At 42.7% G+C, this 19,255-nt stretch overlaps 2 protein-coding genes across 2 annotated transcripts; both read left to right on the top strand.

The window, feature by feature from the left end:
• Positions 1-550: 550 nt before the first annotated feature.
• On the top strand, positions 551-987 carry LOC147441648 (uncharacterized). The gene is made up of 2 exons (XM_086483772.1): positions 551-598; positions 718-987. The coding sequence occupies exons 1-2, from the start codon at positions 551-553 to the stop codon at positions 985-987; spliced, it is 318 nt and encodes a 105-aa protein (XP_086339898.1).
• Positions 988-14,064: 13,077 nt separating this feature from the next.
• LOC147441647 (uncharacterized) lies at positions 14,065-18,773 on the top strand. Its single transcript, XM_086483771.1, has 2 exons — positions 14,065-15,150; positions 18,137-18,773. The coding sequence occupies exons 1-2, from the start codon at positions 14,065-14,067 to the stop codon at positions 18,362-18,364; spliced, it is 1,314 nt and encodes a 437-aa protein (XP_086339897.1). The 3' UTR covers positions 18,365-18,773.
• The last annotated feature ends 482 nt before the right edge of the window (positions 18,774-19,255 follow it).

The following is a 19,255-nucleotide window of genomic DNA, read 5'->3' as shown; positions in this document are numbered from 1 at the left end:
CTTATAGTAGCAGATGCATGATTGAAGACTGGTTGGGAGGCTATGCATGTTCACAGGGGGTGGATGTGGTGCGGCTCTGCTTTCACGATGGAAAAAAGCCTATAACAAGATGCATATCCGGTTTATTTGAAGGATAATCTTAGCAGTTCATTAACAACATGATATGCTAACAGGTTATGCTTAGCAATGATTTGATCCAAAATGTTGTGCTCGAAAATGTTAATCAGCATAAATGCCTAATGTGGTGCTATTATCAAAGAAAATATCATCACTTGTAATGCCTTTATTGCAGTATATACCGGGTTTGATGGGAAGGGATTTCTCCAAAAGCTATCATCTATGTTTGCATCTTGAAGTCAAGCGGCTTTACCGTAAGCCTATGACATAGACAAGCGAGATTATTTGCCAGCTCGACGAAAGCTATCAAAGAAACCTATTAGACAATCAAGCAATGTGCAAACATGAGTCACTCACATGGATGAGGATGCTTATCGTGTGCATGAAGGCCATTGCCGGATAAAGGTTTGTGACGCAAGATTGTTGTCGATCAATGGCGGTCAAGGTGGTTGCAACTTCCGTGGATGTGGCACCTTTTATGGTAAGCTAACCAAGAGCGGAGTGGAGTTTAGACATGAGGTAGAGGGTGGTGTGAACCAAATCCAAGCAAGTTTTCTTTAATGTGAAACTGACTGAATAAAAGAATACTGACGAATACAGTTGCGTCTCAAAAAGGTGACGCTACTGCCACAAGCAGGGGAATGTGGTGAGCTGCATGGGAGAACCGCCTGTGGCATGAAGGAGAAGGGCGGCCAAGTGGAACGTCGCATGAGAAGGAGGCTACTGCAGCTTATGACATTGCATGGAGGCAGAGTATGCATGAATGGAGATTTTTTGTGCTATCAGCTGGGCAGGAGGAGAAGAGTGGGCTGTAGATGGCATGGCCGTGTGCCAAGGACCGTAAGCAGGGAGCCAAGGGGCTGCAGATAAGCAAGGAGCCACCGCCAAGGTGTTGGGGAGTGCAAGGGGCTGGAGCCAACATACAAAAAGGAAGGGCGAGGCCGTGAGGAAGCAGGGAGAGCTGAGGTGCTAGCTCTATGGAAACATAGAGGTTCCAATAGGGCGCAGGTGAGGGGAGATAGCGGCATATGAAGAAGGGGGTGCACCACCTAAGAGAGGATCAAGGCCAAATGTTGCATGTTGTGAGCTAGTGGGTTTTGTCTTAAGCATGGAAAGTTGAAGGGTTGAGGTTAGTGCATTCAACGCCTCCAAGAGCTGGGTAGTGAGCAAGGGAGAGAGGAGAAAGGAGTTGGAAGGACCAATGCGCTATCGAGTAGACAAAATGGTGAATTTCTGGCGCTACCAATCTATGGAGGATGACCATCTACATAGAATAGAAGAAGAGAAAGAATTTCTATTGTTGGCTCTTCATTAACCAATAGCTAATTACAAACTCTGTCTCCGTTATCCTAAAGCTCCATAGCCAAAATTCTTGAGCTTCATTGAGCCATAATTAAAGATCTCTCTCTTGTTCCAAAATTTTCTAATTTTTTTATTATCTTATGCTTAAGCTTGATAACTTACCAATATATACATATAATGTTAATATCTCTGATGATTTGATGCTCTATTTTGTTATATCTTGATGATGAAAAGGTACGCAGGTTTGTGAACACCTTGAATATGGGGGTATTTAAGGACATTGCAAACAAGAATATGAACTCGGCATTAGATAAATAATTGCTAGTGTTTGATCCTAAAACAATCCAATCTCGGTTCATTGAAGAGCTCGAGCGTAAGCGGCTATGAAGGCCTAGACTTGCGCCGAGGAGACTCCAATATCATGATATGATTGGAAGTGAAACTCTGGTTCTAGATTGATATCTCTGCTAGAGCTAATGACCTAACCCATTGTTGTTTGTCATTTATGTGATTATAAGTGGTCAAGTTGACCAAGCCTTGCACGATTTATTTCAGTTCCTGATGATATACTGCTCATTTGGGTATTCTATTGGTTTTTTATCCCTCTGTTTCTCTACCACCTCTCACAGCCACAGGCCCCGAGCCTTCCCGGTTCACCTTTCTAACACAAATCCCCCGACACCGTTGTATGTTCATATGTGGACACATTTCTCTCTTTCTCCTATTTTTCTTGCTAGAGGGCTAGTGTCCTCAATGGCTGCAGCCTCAACCATATTCTTGACACACCCTTTCTCCATTGGCATGCTTGGATTTTGAGATAGGGCCTGCTCGCTTGTTGCTCCAAACATGGCTGCGAATACAGAAACTACACCGCCTCATGTGTCAGAACTATGCAAAGGGTATACCAGACCACTCCTAGCACGTCTTGCTATCACTAGTGATTCCCTATGCATCTGAAATGGATGCTCTCCAAGCATTACACAATGTCCACTACTCTGCAATTGACGCACTGAAATGAGACTCTGGTTGAGTCCTGGTACATAACGTACATCTTGTAGCGTAAGCAATGCACCGTTAAGTAAAGACATGCATACATCTCCAGCACCCTCTATGTCATATGTTGAACCATTAACAAACTGCACACAACCAAGTCTCCCACTAGAGAAAGAGCAAGACAAATCACGACGTGGCATCACGCGAAAAACTACATGATCGTTTAGTAGGAAACGCATAGACAATGTGCTATTTCAAGACACAAAGTAGTCTGAAGGCACGCTAGACTCCAAAGTGACATGTCCATCAAATGCATACTCTCTAGCATCTGTCCTCATAGTAGCACCATGCATTTGCCTCTTCCGTTGCTTCATATGCTTCAAGCAACGTAGCTTAATATGTCTATTGTGGCCGCAGTGCCAACATGTCAGTCTCGCGATTGTGAGTGAGAACCGCTTCTAACCTGAAGCGTCTCCATATCCATGCCAAAACTATGGCAAACAATGCTCAAGATCACAAGACTCACCCACCCAAGAGCAAACCACTGTCTCAAGCAAAGAAGGTGAGCAAATGATCAAGCTCACTAGCCTTTGCAATAGGCATACATATCTTGGCAAAATTTTGACAGAGTCTTCTATGTAATTGGAGCAAAAAACTCAACAGTAAATCGCAATGGAGACAACAACAAATGCCCAAATGGCCAATCCGGGAATGTAGTCGTCCGGAATCACCTCACAAAGTCATACACAGAGCCAAACCACTCTAGCCGATGTATCACTCAACGGCGCCACAAATGACATACATATGTGTGAAAAACTGCTGCCAAAATGTGTCAATGAATGAACAATGTGCCAAAAAACCATAGCATACATAGCTCTTCACTCTTGCAAGAGTGGGTACAAGAACACCAAACTGTATCCAAACTAACAAAACCTGTCAAAGTGAGAGTAAACACTCGATCACTATCAAAGTGAAAATATATCGACCACTATATCATTAAAAAGAAAAGTGCGAATACGCATAAGCACCTTAAGCTTGGGCTGGGTTCCCACCTCAAGCTCATTACCTAAGGTCAAAGGACTTTTACACTCATTATTGGAGGTCTTCATGAATGAAGCTAACCATAAGGTCTTATGCTCCATTGGTTAGCCTTGCTCTTGATAGACCATCTCTCATTTGGGCCCCTTTACCATTGGTCCCATGTTGAGATAGATCTATAAGCACATGTCTATATCTTAACCCTTGGTCCCGTTTTATTCTCCCACATTAAGTGATCAGTTCAATATGAGTAAATCATTTGGGTTTGTTAGATACATTAATGATCGGGGTTAGTGAGGGAAGAGGACACCAAATGGATTCATATTGTGAAACTGCATTAGCCTTGTTAGAAATCTAGAACACCGATAGATTTACTCTAACCTTATTCCAAGCTCTAACCTTCTTTGGCCTTTACCCCATCATGAACTTGAATTGGCCTTTACCCCGATAGATTTACTCTAACCCAGATGGCCTGTAAACGAGGATCACAATATCATACAACATTTTTGAGCAACAATAATGTGCTGCTGAATAACCATCTTGATTAACGTGAAAACTCCACAAGCACCCAAACCGAGCCATGACTTCTATTGGTGATTGGTAGATCCAAAAGTAAGCTCAGAGAGATACTGCACATAGAGTGAAAAATCCTTCACAATCAACAACTTAATGAATATATATGCCATTCCTAATTAGCCTTTGCTAAACACTAGGGCCCATAACATCTAGTGTGCATGCATTTAGCAAAAAACAGATCCAAACCTGTATGATCATCCTTGCCAACACTTATGGAGAATGTGATGTGCATAGCACACAGTAAAGAGAATCTAAATAGTCTCGAAAAGAAACTAAATACTTTCTGCTGCAATCATTTGCAAGCCTTTCTAGAATGTTTGAACCATATTAGAAGGTGAAACATTAATCACTTCTAGAGACAAACAATGAAACTTTTTCATGAACAACTCATAGCCTTTCTATATGTAAAACAACCATCTGTAATTTTGTTTAGCAGCACTTGTATCTTAACAAGTCATTCTCAGTATCGGACAATTTCTAGCCACTGAAATTGCTCCTGATACATCGTGCTGAAAATGGTCGAGAAAACAGATGTGACCAACACTTAAGGACTTTGTCGTGACACATACTTGAACTAGTGGGCTCCAATGTCAGTCCAAAGACTCATATTCTCCACATGTGAAATATGTCACATGTAAGGATGTTTAAAAAAGAACATCCTTCAAGTACAAGATGTACTCGTGTGTGGAGGTAACTCTAAACACTCCGCGACAAGAGTGAGAGGGATCCTCATGCATTGCTCCACACTGGCTAAACCGAACTCCTTGAGTCCCTAGACCATGTTGTATCCCATGTGACAACATGTGGCAAATCGAACCCGACAAGTGGGTTCATAACAACATAATGTAAAGTGGACACTACGGCCCAAAATACTTGCTCCAACATGCCCTTGGCATGGCTCTGAAACCTTCGAGTGTACTTACACGACTGGAAAAAACCAAGCAAAGCATACTAAAAAATGGGATAACACCAAATCTTTAGATGCGTACCTGGAGATTTGAACTAAATGTTCACTTATTCGTATTCAAATGCACAAGAGCACCTCACCCACCTATGAAAAAACAAGCAACATTGCACTAGAAACCCTGGATGTTGCCTTTGGAATCCAAACCCGTTGGTTAGAATCTACGTAGTCAAACCCCTTGGTAAGACCCTTTGTAGAAACTGCTCAACTAGCAGTTAACGGTAATCAACATAGTCAATCGTGTACAGAATGATGAGAATCAACTTGAAAAGTCAATTTTTTTTGCTACCGCGTGGTAGATTGCAGAATTCTTTCCTTGAAAGTATATGGGGTGATTTGGTGAGCACCCGCGGGGTCTTTCCCCAAAACAATGCATCCATAGACACTCGTAGTGCTATAGAGAGAGTAGAAATCCACACAAGTGAGATGCCTAGCTTGTATCAGTAGTCGTGTTGTTGCAACTATTTGCTACCTCTAGATTTCGTGGTATAGATCAGTTGATGTGAGTTTAGGATTAAAACTCAACTTGAGCGTGCAAAAATGACACCCTAAACATCGGTAATGACAAGACTCTTGCGTGTCCATTAACCTCGATGTGTTCGATGTGTACTCCACTGGGCAGATCTGTTCGATCTTAAGAACAAGCCCCCAAGGAATGCGAGCAGTTGGGTCTTACCCAAAATCTGACTATGAATCTTAGCCAACATGTGTGGCTCATAGCCGTTATGGCAATTAGTGTTCCATTGTGGAACCGATGAAGACTAATTTGGATGGCATCTTGCCCAATTTCTAGCTGAGCACCTTGGCTCAGGCCGTCTCACCAGCGAAACATGTATCAAAAGATTCTTAGAAAGTTTTTATTATTCTTAAAGAGAAAAAAAAAGAGAGAGAAGAAGAGCATGCTGGGTTGAGGAACTTTCCTAATTTTCGAGAGTGTGTGCCCAAAATGTGTGCTCTTAGGCATCTTATGTCTGATTTGCAGTTTATCCTTTAATCATACCACAGTGTTCTGGTATGAAGCTCTCATTGAGAGAGGTAATAGAAAAACATAGAACATATCGTGTCCCACCTACCCTGCAGGGGTCTTGTTTTTTAGGTTCTGCGTAGTGTTGTTGTGAGTTGATAGCAACTAAAAGTATGTGAAACAATCCAAAACTTATCTTGTCCTTGACAAAGCGTCTAGTGTTATAGCGGAAGCGTAATCCATGATATGGGGGAGTTCATTCCACTTGGCTAGCATGACTTGCATGTAAGGTTGTAATCTCTTGGCTACTATGACAGTCTCAAGCGTGAGAGCCAAAACCATAAGTGCCTTGCACATTCTGCAGTGGTAGTGATACATCATAACATGATGTCACTACGACTAAAATGGGAACAAACTTTTTGATCGTACCAGTTCCCCAAACTTGTGTGCCCATGCCCTTGATGCCAAGTCAATGGGCATTATCTTAGCATGAAGATGAACCCGTGCTTCATGTGAAACTGGTTGTCCTGCTGTAACCAGTTGTCTTGATATGGCAAGGAAGAAATCGCTCAAATGCAGCCCATAGCCCTATCTGTTGCGCGAGAGAGGATTATTTATTTATATCATATACACCCTCGTATATCATATACACCCTCGTATATCATATACACCCGTCTGGTATGTAATGAAATAACTTGCAATCATATTGGCAATTTCCGTGCCAATTTTGTATGTTCATAGCATAGTCCAATTGCGACCTTGTCGAGCAATCACAAATAATTGACCTTGTCGAATTGTACAATGTATTGAAGAACAAAACATAAAAATAAAAATTTCTTGCAACATATGTACCTCGTACCTCTTGGCTTGATTACGGAGACGAAGCCTTGCTCCAGTGATGTCTAGAAAACAAGCCCTAACAATTTTCTTGACAGCTTCTTCAAATGGTCGTTAATGGTTGGTCCTGTTGAGCACCTGCTGCCTCCTTCATCAAGATTAGCAACAGGCCGTGCAGATCTCCATGAGATTCTCAAGCACTACCATGCCTTGACCTTTGCCATGCACGAGAAGAAGAATTGCTTTTAAATGAGAACATTGCTCACTCAAGCCGTGCTTGAGTGTGAGTGGTTGTTGCTCATTTTGTGTTCAGAAAAACAAAAATAGCATGCTTTTGGGAATGCTCATGGACCTTGCTTGTGCCTTAAGGGTTGAAATTGTACAAGCATGGAAAAGAAAATTTCAGACAGCATACATACCTGCTAAAGTACTCACATCGACTTGCCTAATAATGTTTGCCTTACATGCCATTTGTCCTTGACAAACACCCCTTGAAACAAACTCCCCTTCCACCATAATTCAGGGTCTTGAAGCTTGCTTGTACTAATCTTTTGGCCCGCTGATGCGAGTAACAATCACAAGCCTTGCTTGTATGAGAAGAGCATGTACTTGAAAAAATTGGCAAACACAATCGAAAGTGATTTCGTACCTCATATTGTACGTGTATAAACGTGCCATCTGGATTGCTTGGCTCGGATGTTCATGAACGTCGAACCGAGCATCGACATCATTGTTGCCTCGCAGCCTTGCTCGAAACTGTGTCAAACACAATTGGTAGAATTCGTCGTCGTGGAGTCCATATGGTAACCGATTTGAAAGAACAATAGTGATGGTGTGTTCTTGACATAATAAATTCCCGTGGTAAAAAAGTAAAATCTACAACCTCTGCTGCTTGCAACTGCTTCATGTACTTTGTCATATCCCCGAGCTAATCAAGATCCTAAGCTCTCCAGGATTGTGTGCCCGGGTGGGCATGCGGATTGCTTAGGGTTTTATGAAATGGCCAAGAATAGGCGCCCATGTATGAAAAGAAAAGCTCAAAGTGGAGCTATGACGGGCTGCCTTTTGCGTTGCAGGGAAAACAAGTAGTAGATGACGATGTTGTGCTCCCCCTCCCTTGCTGCTGCATCGAGAATTGCTCAGCAGGGCCATGCAACCTCATTAACCTCTCATGCACTGTAAACCGTGGAGGTCGATGCCTTCTCCCTCCTGGCCCTAAGTGGCTCTGCGCACGTCATCTCCGATCTTGGCCTTTGACCTTTTCCTTAAACAAGGCACCGATCCCACGCCTGTGTCGGTCCCTTGAGCTTGCCATGAACCTCCCCATATAAGGGATGACTCTTGCGGCTCTACCCTTGGCTGGCCCTTCCATGCACGCCCTCATGGAAACGAGAGAGAGAGGAGGGGGGGGGGGGGGGGGGGGGGGAGAGAGAGAGAGAGAGAGAGAGAGAGAGAGAGAGAGAGAGAGAGAGAGAGAGAGAGAGAGAGAGAGAGAGAGAGAGAGAAGACATGCAATAAGCCATGAAAAAAGCAAGCCCCTTCTCCTTCCCTCCTCCATGCCATCCTCTCCCCTAACCCTGATACCAGTGAAAGACATAGGGAACTGAAACATGCTCATCACCACCCAGCCATGCCCTATATAGACCCTTGACCTGCTAAATATAGGGACCCCCTTGACTGCATGTCCGTAAGTTCGAATGCAATTTTATCTACCCAATTTTTCACGTTTGCTTATCCCCAACCCCCCTTTATCTACTGGTAGACAACAGTTTTTCCATTAGACTTTAGCTGCTGCTTTCTTAAACAGATGTTCCCCCAGAGGAAGCTCCTACAATATTTACTAATGATGCCAAGATGAGAGTCAGGAGCGCACCAATAACTGAGAAAGAACAAGATGTACGCATGGAGAAAGTGATTGATTACAATCACTCTACCAGCCAGTGAGCCTTGAAATCCTTTCCATTGGTCGAGTTTGGCCCTGAAACATTCAAGCACCCAATCCACCTTTGTTTGAGGGAGACCTTAAATCCAGACAGGATACCCAACAATTTGAAAATTTCACCATTAATAATCGGTGTACACCCTTGATTAAGAAGCCAATCAGGTAGAGAAGTCCTAGAGGATATGACTCTTGTCTTGTTGTGGTTGATTCTTGACCCAAAAGCAACACAAAATTTTTCCATAGCCAACCAAAAAGCCTGAATTGAGTTATCCTCGTTGCACAACAAGGCATTTGTGTCATCTACAAACTGAGAGAGACATTGTTGGTTGACCCTATCTGGCAGAGGCTACCTTTGATGACACTCTCCACCATCTTTCCTTTGACCATGTAGTTTAATCCATCAACACTTATTGCAAAGAGAAGAGGGGCCAAGGGGCAACCCTGTCTTGTTGACCTATTGAGCTCAACGAATCCTGACAGAGCTCGATTAAGGGAGACTTGAGCTCTGGCGTGGCCAAACAGTGTGGTTACAAACCAGATCAACCCTTTACCAAATTCCATAATTTCTAGGCTAAGCAGGATAAAAGAACATTCAAGGCATCATTGTCTTTGCCGAAGTCTATTATTACAAATACATAATCTATTCCCAAATATTATGCATGCTCAATTCCTTCCCAAAGAGATATGACCGCCTCGATGATCCTCCTTGCTTCATTTCATTAATATAGGGGTGATCCGGGTAGCAACCACTTTGGAAAAGATCTTATAACATGTGCTGAGCATAGTAAGAGGTCGCCAATTAGACAAGTCCTCCTTGGCACCTTTCTTGTGCAGCAAATTGATGATCCCCATGTTGATGGAAAATGGGAGAGCTTGGAACTGGAATTCTTCTTGCCATATCTTTAACAAAGAGGGGGAAAGAATTTCTTTAAATACCTGGAAGAATTCAGAGGGCAGACCATCTATTCCAGGGGATTTATTTGGGGCCAGAGACTCGATTATTGTCTTAATGTCAAAAATGGAGAAAGGGAGATCAGAAAAACCTGCTGTCCTCTTCTGGAACTACTTTCTATCTGTGCTTCCAAATTTCCTCCCTAGCTTGCAGCACTTGTGGAGTGATCACCTAATTAGGACTAAACAATTTTTTGAAATGAGTCCGAACAAATTCCAAATTTTCTATTTCATTTTGGATAGTGTCATCGAATGCCACAAACAACGGGGAGGACTCTCTCATTTGTTTTTTCCTGAGCATCTTAAACATCTATTTTGAGGGCCTCTCCATCTTTCCTACCCACCATTCTCTGAAGAAGATAGTGGTGTGTTTACTTGGTATATCTTTCTCTTGTTTTAATTTAGCCCTCAGCTCTACTATAGAGTTCTGGGTAACTTCATTCGGAAGACCCGTTTCAAGTTGAAGGAGGGTGCTATAGATCCGCTCCCTTCAATTTCGTTGAATCAACGTCACCTCCTTTCGAAATTTTGATAGGGTTATCTGAGTCTCTTTGACGACTACTGACCAAGATGCTGTTGGTTGTTGACCCAAAAAGGTGGTCCTTCCAAATTTTTCCACGGTAGATTGAACCATTGGAAGGTGGAAAAGGGCCAGATTCGTATGAAACCACTGGTTTCTAATCTTATTTTCCTTTTGATCAATAACTGTGATAACTGAATAGTGATGAGAAAGACAAGAATTGCACTTGATCTTACTCTTGATTCGATTGAAGGAGTTAGCCAACGGCAAAGAGATGTAGTTGCACTCGAATCGAGCTTTCCTCGCTAGACTTCCTCTGGAGTAGTTCTGCCAAGAGAAGACCCCTAGTTCCCCACAATCCCATAGCTCCATGTTGTCCTTCGTGCTGTCTCAAGCCGTCTTTTCCCCACCATTGATGAGCACTCCTTTGCTAAAAATCGGTCATGAGCATCTTCCACCATATTAAAGTCTCCTACTATCATGACATCTCCCGTCAACTGAGAGAGGTCATTCAACATCATGGTTCTTTGTGCTGTGGTGCCTGCAGCATACATTGATACTACAGTGACTTCATATGGAGCAGAGATGGGGATCGCAACCCAATGCTCCCCCATCCCTACATCCGGGTTCTCAGAAATCCATTCTGTTGGGATACCTATTCCTGTGCCACCTGACCCCCAAGATTGCACAGAGGAAAACCAAGGAAGGCTTCCTTGAGAAATTTGGAGAGACCATCCCCATAAACAGCAGGACAAGGGGAAAATTTGGCAGCCGAACAAGTTCTCTATTCTGGATCCCTTGCCAGGTTTTGACATTAACGACTTCCAAGCATCAAAAGTGTCAAAATATGATGCGAAATAATCGCTACCCACCGAACTTGAAACCAAGGTGAACAAAATGGATATTGGCATGATCATAGACCTTAACTTAGCTTCCCCCCTACCTGATATCGCCAACAAGGAAAATGGCCCCCCCTGGCACCCACGGACATTCAAAAAGACAATAAAAAACCCATGATCAGGCCACACAAAAAGCAACTAAGTCCCCAGGAGCAGGGAAGGCTAAAAAGGACAAGAAATATCATAAATGAAAGTCCTAAACTGGAATATTAAGGGTTCGACAGATCCTAGAAAATCCCGCAAAATTAGGGCTTGGAGCGCGAGAGTCCTGTAGACATCATCTCCCTTCAAGAGATCAAGGTAGCTATTAATTGCATGCTATCAGAAGCCTTTATCCTCAACAGATCTGTCAAACAAGGGTGCCCTCTGGCCCCTCTTCTTTTTGCAGAGGCTGGGGATGGCCTGAATTGCTTGGTGAAAGGGTGGATGGTAAAAAACCGTACAGAGGGCATCTCCCTCCCTAACTTTAGCAAGCAACAAAGCCTATCCCAATTTGCAAACGACACAAATGGTCTAGTTAAGAATGAAGAACAATCTCTTAGGAACTTGTGGAAAGCCATCACCATTTTTTGCTCAACCTCAGGCTCTAGGGTAAACCACTCCAAAACAAGAGTTAGAGCCTTCATCTCACTTATCCCTAACTAGATGGAAGATTAGGGTTGTAAAGTTAGTTGAGAGGGGTAGGTTTTTAGATTACTGGGCATCCCATTTGGATTTGGGATCTCAATGAAATAAAGATGGGACTGGGTGCTAGAAAGGTTCAGAGGAAAATTGAACAGATGGCTGGGGCTCCAAGCCAACATTGCAGGCAGGGTACTGGTGATTAACCATTTTATGGATCTTACCTTTTGTACTTTCTCAGCTGTTGGTGACCAAGTGATATCATTAAAATCTACCCGAAATTTTTATGGGCAGGGGACCCTTACAAGAAGAGCGCTGCTAAGGTGAAATGGGACATTTGCATTCTCCCCAAAAAAGTTGGAGGTCTTGGTGTTAAAAATATCAAAGCCTAGGCAGACAAACTTGCCATCAAGATAGTGACCAGGGCCCTTGATCAACTTGATGTTGAATGGGCATGTTTACTGTTCAGGAAGCTGAAGGAATTTCACATCAAAGGACAAAAGCTTCAAGCTCCCTTGAGTCCTATATTCTTTGGAACACAGGAGATAACTCCTATAGACTCTTCATTACTCAAGTCAGTTTGGCAGGCATGGGAGAGAGGTAGGCCCTACTTGGAATTCAGCCAAGTAAACTTTTAGGATCAGGGGATAAGAAAAGAGGAGTCTATTTGGTGGTCTAGGGAACCCATCCCTAAAATTACCCACCCTCAGGCCAGAACAGCCAGGAGAATCCACCACAAGGGGTTTAGAACATGGGAGGATCTCTAAAACAGAACAACTAACTCTTAGCTGTCCATTGACGAACTAATCAGGACAGGGCCAATTGTAACCCTAGGAGGTGCAATTGTTGGAAAGAAGGATTCTGCAATTCCCCAAGGACTTGCAATGGATCTTTGATTCCTTTGTTCCCCTTCTTCCAAGAATATCAGATGGAAAAGTGGTGCAGCTCTCAGGAACCCCCCTAACTTCACTTCGGAGCTGGTTCCACCCCTTCACATTACTCTGAATAAGAGATGCCATGTTGGACTGGACAAGAATCAATGGAAGCACAAGTTTCAAGCCATTTGGAGCATAAGTATTCAACCTAAACAATCTGTGCTACTTTGGCTCATCCTGCACAGAGCACTTTGGACAGGGGACAGAAATAGAAAATCCAATCAGAGTGATGGGATGTGTGCCAGATGCAGGAGAGCAGTGGAAGAATCCCTCACCTATATCTTAACTGTCAAACCAATCACCTTATCCTTCAGCCTCTTCTCAACACTTTGGGATTTCAGATTAGTTGGAAGCGGCTATTGTTAGGTTACTATCAAAATTCTAGAATAGATTCAGGGCTGGGTTCTTGTGGGTCATATGGAGGCTCAAAAATTCCTACATATTTGTTGCTAATTTCCAAGCACCAAGTTTGAAGGTATTGTTTTCTGAATGTTTTGTGCATGATACCAAGCTCAAACTAGACCGAATCAGGATCTAAAGGCACAGGACTTCAGTACTTAGAGACTCATTGAAGTACTACTCAATGATGAATGAAGAGATGCAAGAACACCTGATGGACAATTGGACAGTGGATGTCATCCAAGACTCGCTGCAAGAGTTGAATGATGACACTCACTAGTTGGCTAGGAAATTCGAAGATGCCCAGGAGTTCGCCCTCAGACTCCAAAATGAAATAGATAACCTGTGAATGTTCTAAGTATGAGTAGCCTCTCAAGCCTTGGAGCCCTGATCACTTTTTGTAAATCCTCGGATAGTATTTTGACCCTTGTATATCGTAGTCCTTTTACCCCTTCTGCGGGTGATTCGATGTAACTTTTTGGCTTACTAATCAATGCAAACGCTCACTTGCTAAGGGAAAAAAAAAAGTCTATAACATAACGTACTTTTCAATTTTGATCTACGTCGTCGTGTTTGAAGGCTGGTGGTAGTCAGGTACGAATGCACGATTGTCCGACTCCTGGGCCTGTGGACAGTCTGCATAAAGATTAACTTTACCAGCAAAAGGCCTTCCACGCGTCTGGAATCTGTGCCCCTTTAGAAGCCTCCGAGAGAACTAGAATTCTTAAGCACGCCCCAGTATGATCAGCTCCCACCCAAAGAGAGAGAGAGAGAGAGAGAGAGAGAGAGAGAGAGAGAGTGAGATCTCTTCATGTTCAGGCACCCACCTATTGTATCTCTGTGACCAGAATTATCAACATGGCTTCCCCAGTGTCGGTGTTGCCCCGCTTCATAGCCCTCAAGGCTGACAATTACATGTACCTGTCCTTGAAAACCGACGGCCTACTCACCTTCGATGACTCTGGGATCACCCGGCTCTCCACACACGAGGTGCTGTATAACAGCGATGATCCCGACGCCTCCTTTGTCATCCGCTCCCAAAACCAGCATTTTTGGCAGCACGACAGCACCTCCTGGGGCTGGATTCGTGCCAGCCGTGACCCCGACAACCCGCCCGCGGCCACTGAAGCCTCCGTACGCTTCAGGCTGGCCACGCTTGAATCTGGCAAGCTGGAGCCTGGAGCCCCGTTCCGCCGCGGCCGACGGTCTCTGTCTCAACAGGCTCAACCGCGTGGGCATTCATGGCTATGCTGCATTTGCCGCTACCCCTGATCTTTGGACTCCTGTGGAAGTAGCGGACGCCTGGGAGACTGCACTCACTATCCCGCGCCACATCCTCATCCGTGGGGACAATGGTCTCTATCTCCATACTGCAAACATACGGAATATTGAGTGGCTGAAATTCCACGGCAGCGACCATGGCAACCTTTACGGGATCAGTGAGGTAACGCCCCTCATCGATGGAAGCCTCCTTTTGCTCAACCCACAGGTGCAGCGCTTCTGGCGCAATAGCACCAACTGGATCTGGGCGGACGCTATCCGCAACACCGCCCTCATCGACACGCGGTGCCATTTTGAGCCCGTCAGACTGGGCGCCAGCTTGCTTGCCTTGCGAAGCAAATTCAATAATAGATTCTGCAAGCGACTGAGTGACTATTGGACTGACAGTCTAAATGCAGCTTCCGACACAACCTCCGACGTCACCACGCACCTGCGCGTCTCTGAGGCTACCAAAAGCAAGCATGTGTTTGACGTGCAGTACTTGTTGGGCCTGGCCTCCACCACGGACCAGAACCCCATAGCGGTGGCCTTCGGTTCTGTGGTGAACAACTCCTCCTTCCAGACGGATGTCACTGTCACTGTCACTCAAACTACTGACGTTTCAACCAGCTACACCTTCTCCAATTCCTTCAGCTTCAGCCAAAGCATCTCCACTGAATTTCGGGCGGGCATACCATTTCTGGCAGAGGGTAAGGTCGAGGTTGAGATCGGCTTTGAGCAGAGCTTTTCCAACGAGTGGAACACCACTAGCACCAGGAGGCTAGAGTTCGCCACCTCATACTTGGTCAAGGACGTACCCCCAGGGGCAGAGGTATGTTTACAATTTACTTGCAGTCTGCTAATGAACGTCAGGTTTTCACGTATCAAACGTCTCATCGATGCATAATCGTTTCAAAAGGGCATTTACTTGCAGTCTGCTAATGAACGTCAGGTTTTCACGTATCAAACGTCTCATCGATGCATAATCGTTTCAAAAGGGCATGTCTCTTTGTTTATCGTGTTGCTTCAATATACATACATCTCCGATTGCTGGCATCAGGCCCCTTTTCATGTCGATAAGAAAAACACAGAACTTAGAGCATGGTCACGAGAGGCTTATATAGTTATCAGTTATATATAACTAAGCCAACTATGCCCATACAGAACATTAAATGAATAAGTAAGTCTTTCCCATGGTCACGCGAGGCTTCGTTATTCATTCATTCTCCCAACTAGGCCCTGAACCTCACAACTATGCCAAAATCAGCATAGTTACAAAGGGTGGGCATAGTTATTCATTTTAATGCTCCTTTTTGCGTGTGACCAAGAATGAGGCTTAGTTATTTGTCACAAAGGGTGGGCATAGTTATTCATTTTAATGCTCTTTTTTGCGGGTGACCAAGAATGAGGCTTAGTTATTTGTTACAAAGGGTGGGCATAGTTATTCATTTTAATGCTCTTTTTTGCGGGTGACCAAGAATGAGGCTTAGTTATTTGTTCAAATAATTGATAACTAAGCCTCTCATGACCATAGCATTAGAAGAATTTCCAACCTAGTCCTAGATGACCCAAAATGGTGCATCACATGAGTGTACAATACTTAGTATGTTCACGAGGGGTCGGGTGCCTCTTGTGAACTTAGCTACCATAGAGTTGGAGCCTTAAATGAGGTATCGCACGGGTTGTCCTTGTTCTAGAATGTGTCAACATAGTTCCTAGAGTTTAAATATAAGACATGAGGAAGATGTTGATATGCTCATGTCACCCAGGGGCTAGGAACCTTTATGCGTGTGGTCATAGCCTAGGCTTGCTCATGTGATCACCGAGAAAACTTTGTGGTGCAAGTCACAGCCTAGTCTTTGGCACGTGAAGGGTCAAAGTGCCATTAAAAAGCAACAGGGGAGTGTTTGCTTTGCCAAATATCCATTTCTTCCCCACTTTTGTGAAGAAAATAGTTGGGGTTTTAGTCATATCCTCTGTTCCTTTGTGTTCGGGCTTGTGTAGGAGTAAATTAGGGACTTCTCTCTTTAGTGTTGTGCTCTATCTTGCTCCTGTAATCTCTAAGGTCTCCATGCTTATACGTGTGGTGGATTGACAAAACAAGGTAAGTTTCTCTTCAAAACTTTTGACTCTATATCAATGCCATTGTGATGAGGTTTCTTTCTTGGATTGGTGGGCTTTGTTGTAATTACAAGCAATGGCCCGTAGATCTACTTCGTAATGCCTTTAACACTAGAATGGTAACCTAACAGGACATAAAAGTGTCCTTTCAGGGTTTTGGAAAAAAATTCCAAAACCATAGTAGATCCACTCATTTTGAAAAATCCTTTCATGAGCTTATAGTTCAATAACTACTACATATGGAAAAAATGAGAAACTTGTAATTTTTCTCATCCCTTGGTCACTACAAGCCTCCAAAGTTGATGGACCAATGCATTTTGCCCAAAACAGCAATTTCTTATGGTTGATTGTATATAAATAAGAGTGGAGATTTTTGTAGGACATGAGATAAAATGCCCCGTTAACTTCAATGGGTTGGTGACCAAAACATATGGTTGCTTTTACCTCACTAATTTTTTTTTGGGCAAAAGAAAAAAGTACAAAAAAGTTGCATTTTTGCCATTCTGCGGACCTATCATCAAAGTTTCTATAGTCACGCTCAATACACATACTATATACATGTTTTCTTAGTTCCCTTTGGGCCTCTGGATTCAAAAGGAGCCATGGAGCATGTCAAAAGGATAATGGATCTCTTACAATTGGAACCTTAGGGGCAATGATAAAGTGCTAAATACAACAAACAAGAAAACTGGGTTTAGCATTATGACCTATAGAAACCCATAGAAACTACTCAATATCTAGCCAAGTTTGTAGTCTATGATTAGATATGGTCACTACCTACAAAATACACACAATTGGCCTAAGAAACTAGCAATATTGAGAAAGTTATACTTGCTACTCTAAAATGTATCGTATTCTTCAGCAATCAAAAAACTCAACCATCATCATATACTATGCTATATAGCATATTAGGTCCACCAAAACTCAAGGAAGATTAGCTTTATGTTATACATTACACTAACACAATCAAAATTGAATTTGGATATCAAGAAAGCCACCAAAAAAATCATAAAAGTGCTAATTTTGGCCAAACAACAGGACTATGCAATTCTTGTAAATTGGTCATAACTTTCAATTTTAACACTTAGCTCTCCCTACGAGCATCAAAACATGTTGAGAACTATGAAGGCCTAACCTCTAGCCATCTAAACCTCACAAACATGAAGTTTAGAGTGGTATAGTTGCCAAAAATTGAAAAGAGCCAAAAACAGGACCCGTTTTTCCACACAAGTTAGGTTCAAAAATGTTGTGCAAGAGTAAGGTTAATGGTGAGATCGATACTCAAAAAAAAATGCTAAGTTTTTTTCAGCACATAAGGCAACTTTGTGGATATATAGCACCTAGAAATTCATTTTCATACTCTTCAAATAATTCAAGCGAAATGGTCACTTAACAGGACACAAAAGTGTCCAAGGACATAAAAGTGTCCTGCTACCATTCTAGTGTTAAATTAAGGTCGGTGGAGTGTGGTTATAATTCCCAAAGGGTGAGACTTTAGTTGAGTGAGAAGGTTAAATTGTGTGTTGCAACTTAGGTTCTTTGTGTTTTGTATTTTTCTTCAAATTGTAAGGAGGCTTAGCTATAGAGGTGATCCACTTTTTGTTCTGCTTTTCAACTACATTAAGTAACTTAAAATTATAAGTGATGGTAACTAATTAAGATGACAGTAAATGGTGTCATGATTTGTTGTCTTTCAGGCCTCTGTGAGAGTCATTTGTAGCACGGCCCGCATGCGCATTCCCTTCACTTATCGAAGCAGGGACACCGCACCCAACGACACCGATCGCCCATCTCAGCTCTTCATAGATGGGATCTTTGAAGGTGTGGATGCGTATAAGACTGAGGCCATTATCTCCAATGGTTCTAGAACTACCGTCTTGTCCACCACCCCCTTTTCCACATTATCTTCCTTGGCTAGCACTTGATCAAACTTGACTTCATGTAGATCAACTCAACTTAAGTAAGCTTGTTGATCAAGTACAAAACAAAAGAATAATCACATGGATATCTTACAAATGAGGTAAACTTATTTGTACTAGATTGTTCTAGTCTTCTAGCAGGATGTCGTCATGAGGATGAAACTTTGCCATTCATCATAAATAAGCTTGCAATGAAGAAAGATGAAGACACTGCCTTAGTTTCACAAGATTCATGCATGCTAATGCATCCATACCTTTAATGACTATTTACAAAAATTCCTCCTACCATTCTTCTATTCCCATGACGTTATCCCTCGAATAATCTCTCTATGTATGTTAACTTAAATTTGATGAGTTTCAATTATATGTTTGCAAGGTAAGAGACTAATGAATTGCTTACTTTGACATTTGAGTGTGCAATTCACTTTTTTCATTTCCCTTTTTTTAATCAATTGTATAAAGACCTTCTATAAAGAGACTATAGCATCAACAATGGTAATATATGGAAACTCAACTGTGTGATGATCGAGTCCATGATCCTGTGATACAAGAAGTGGGAGCAATTTACCATTGCTTTGCGATTGCCAATACGTTTTGATAGTGATGATGTCTACATGGACACCAAAATATCAAAATATTTTCCCAAAGTTTATGCATAACACACCATGTATGATCATGATGTGTATTGAAGGATAGATTTCTGGATGGTATGATGCAAAAGTAAAATTTCTACTAATTTTTTAGTTGATTTGAAAAAATGTTTCCATGCACCCATTATTGTGCTATGCAATGTATTTTATTGATGATGAAAACAATATTGAATGAGTGACACCTCCCTTATGAAAAAGACACTTGCATTGACTAGAAAGATAATGTTTTTAAAGATTGTTGGGGGAA

The sequence above is a fragment of the Adiantum capillus-veneris genome, chromosome 15 (genome assembly GCF_014529385.1).
Source record: "Adiantum capillus-veneris isolate H3 chromosome 15, ASM1452938v2, whole genome shotgun sequence".
NCBI classification, from domain to species: Eukaryota; Viridiplantae; Streptophyta; class Polypodiopsida; order Polypodiales; family Pteridaceae; genus Adiantum; species Adiantum capillus-veneris.
This window is presented reverse-complemented; position numbering and strand designations above follow the sequence as displayed.

Excerpts from the sequence above, each read along its gene's own strand:
- LOC147441647 (XM_086483771.1), top strand. The coding sequence starts at position 14,065 with ATGATCCCGACGCCTCCTTTGTCATCCGCTCCCAAAACCAGCATTTTT. Across the intron at positions 15,151-18,136 it reads ACGTACCCCCAGGGGCAGAG|GCCTCTGTGAGAGTCATTTG; the intron begins GTATGTTTACAA and ends GTTGTCTTTCAG.
- LOC147441648 (XM_086483772.1), top strand. The coding sequence starts at position 551 with ATGGCGGTCAAGGTGGTTGCAACTTCCGTGGATGTGGCACCTTTTATG. Across the intron at positions 599-717 it reads TGGATGTGGCACCTTTTATG|TTGCGTCTCAAAAAGGTGAC; the intron begins GTAAGCTAACCA and ends TGACGAATACAG.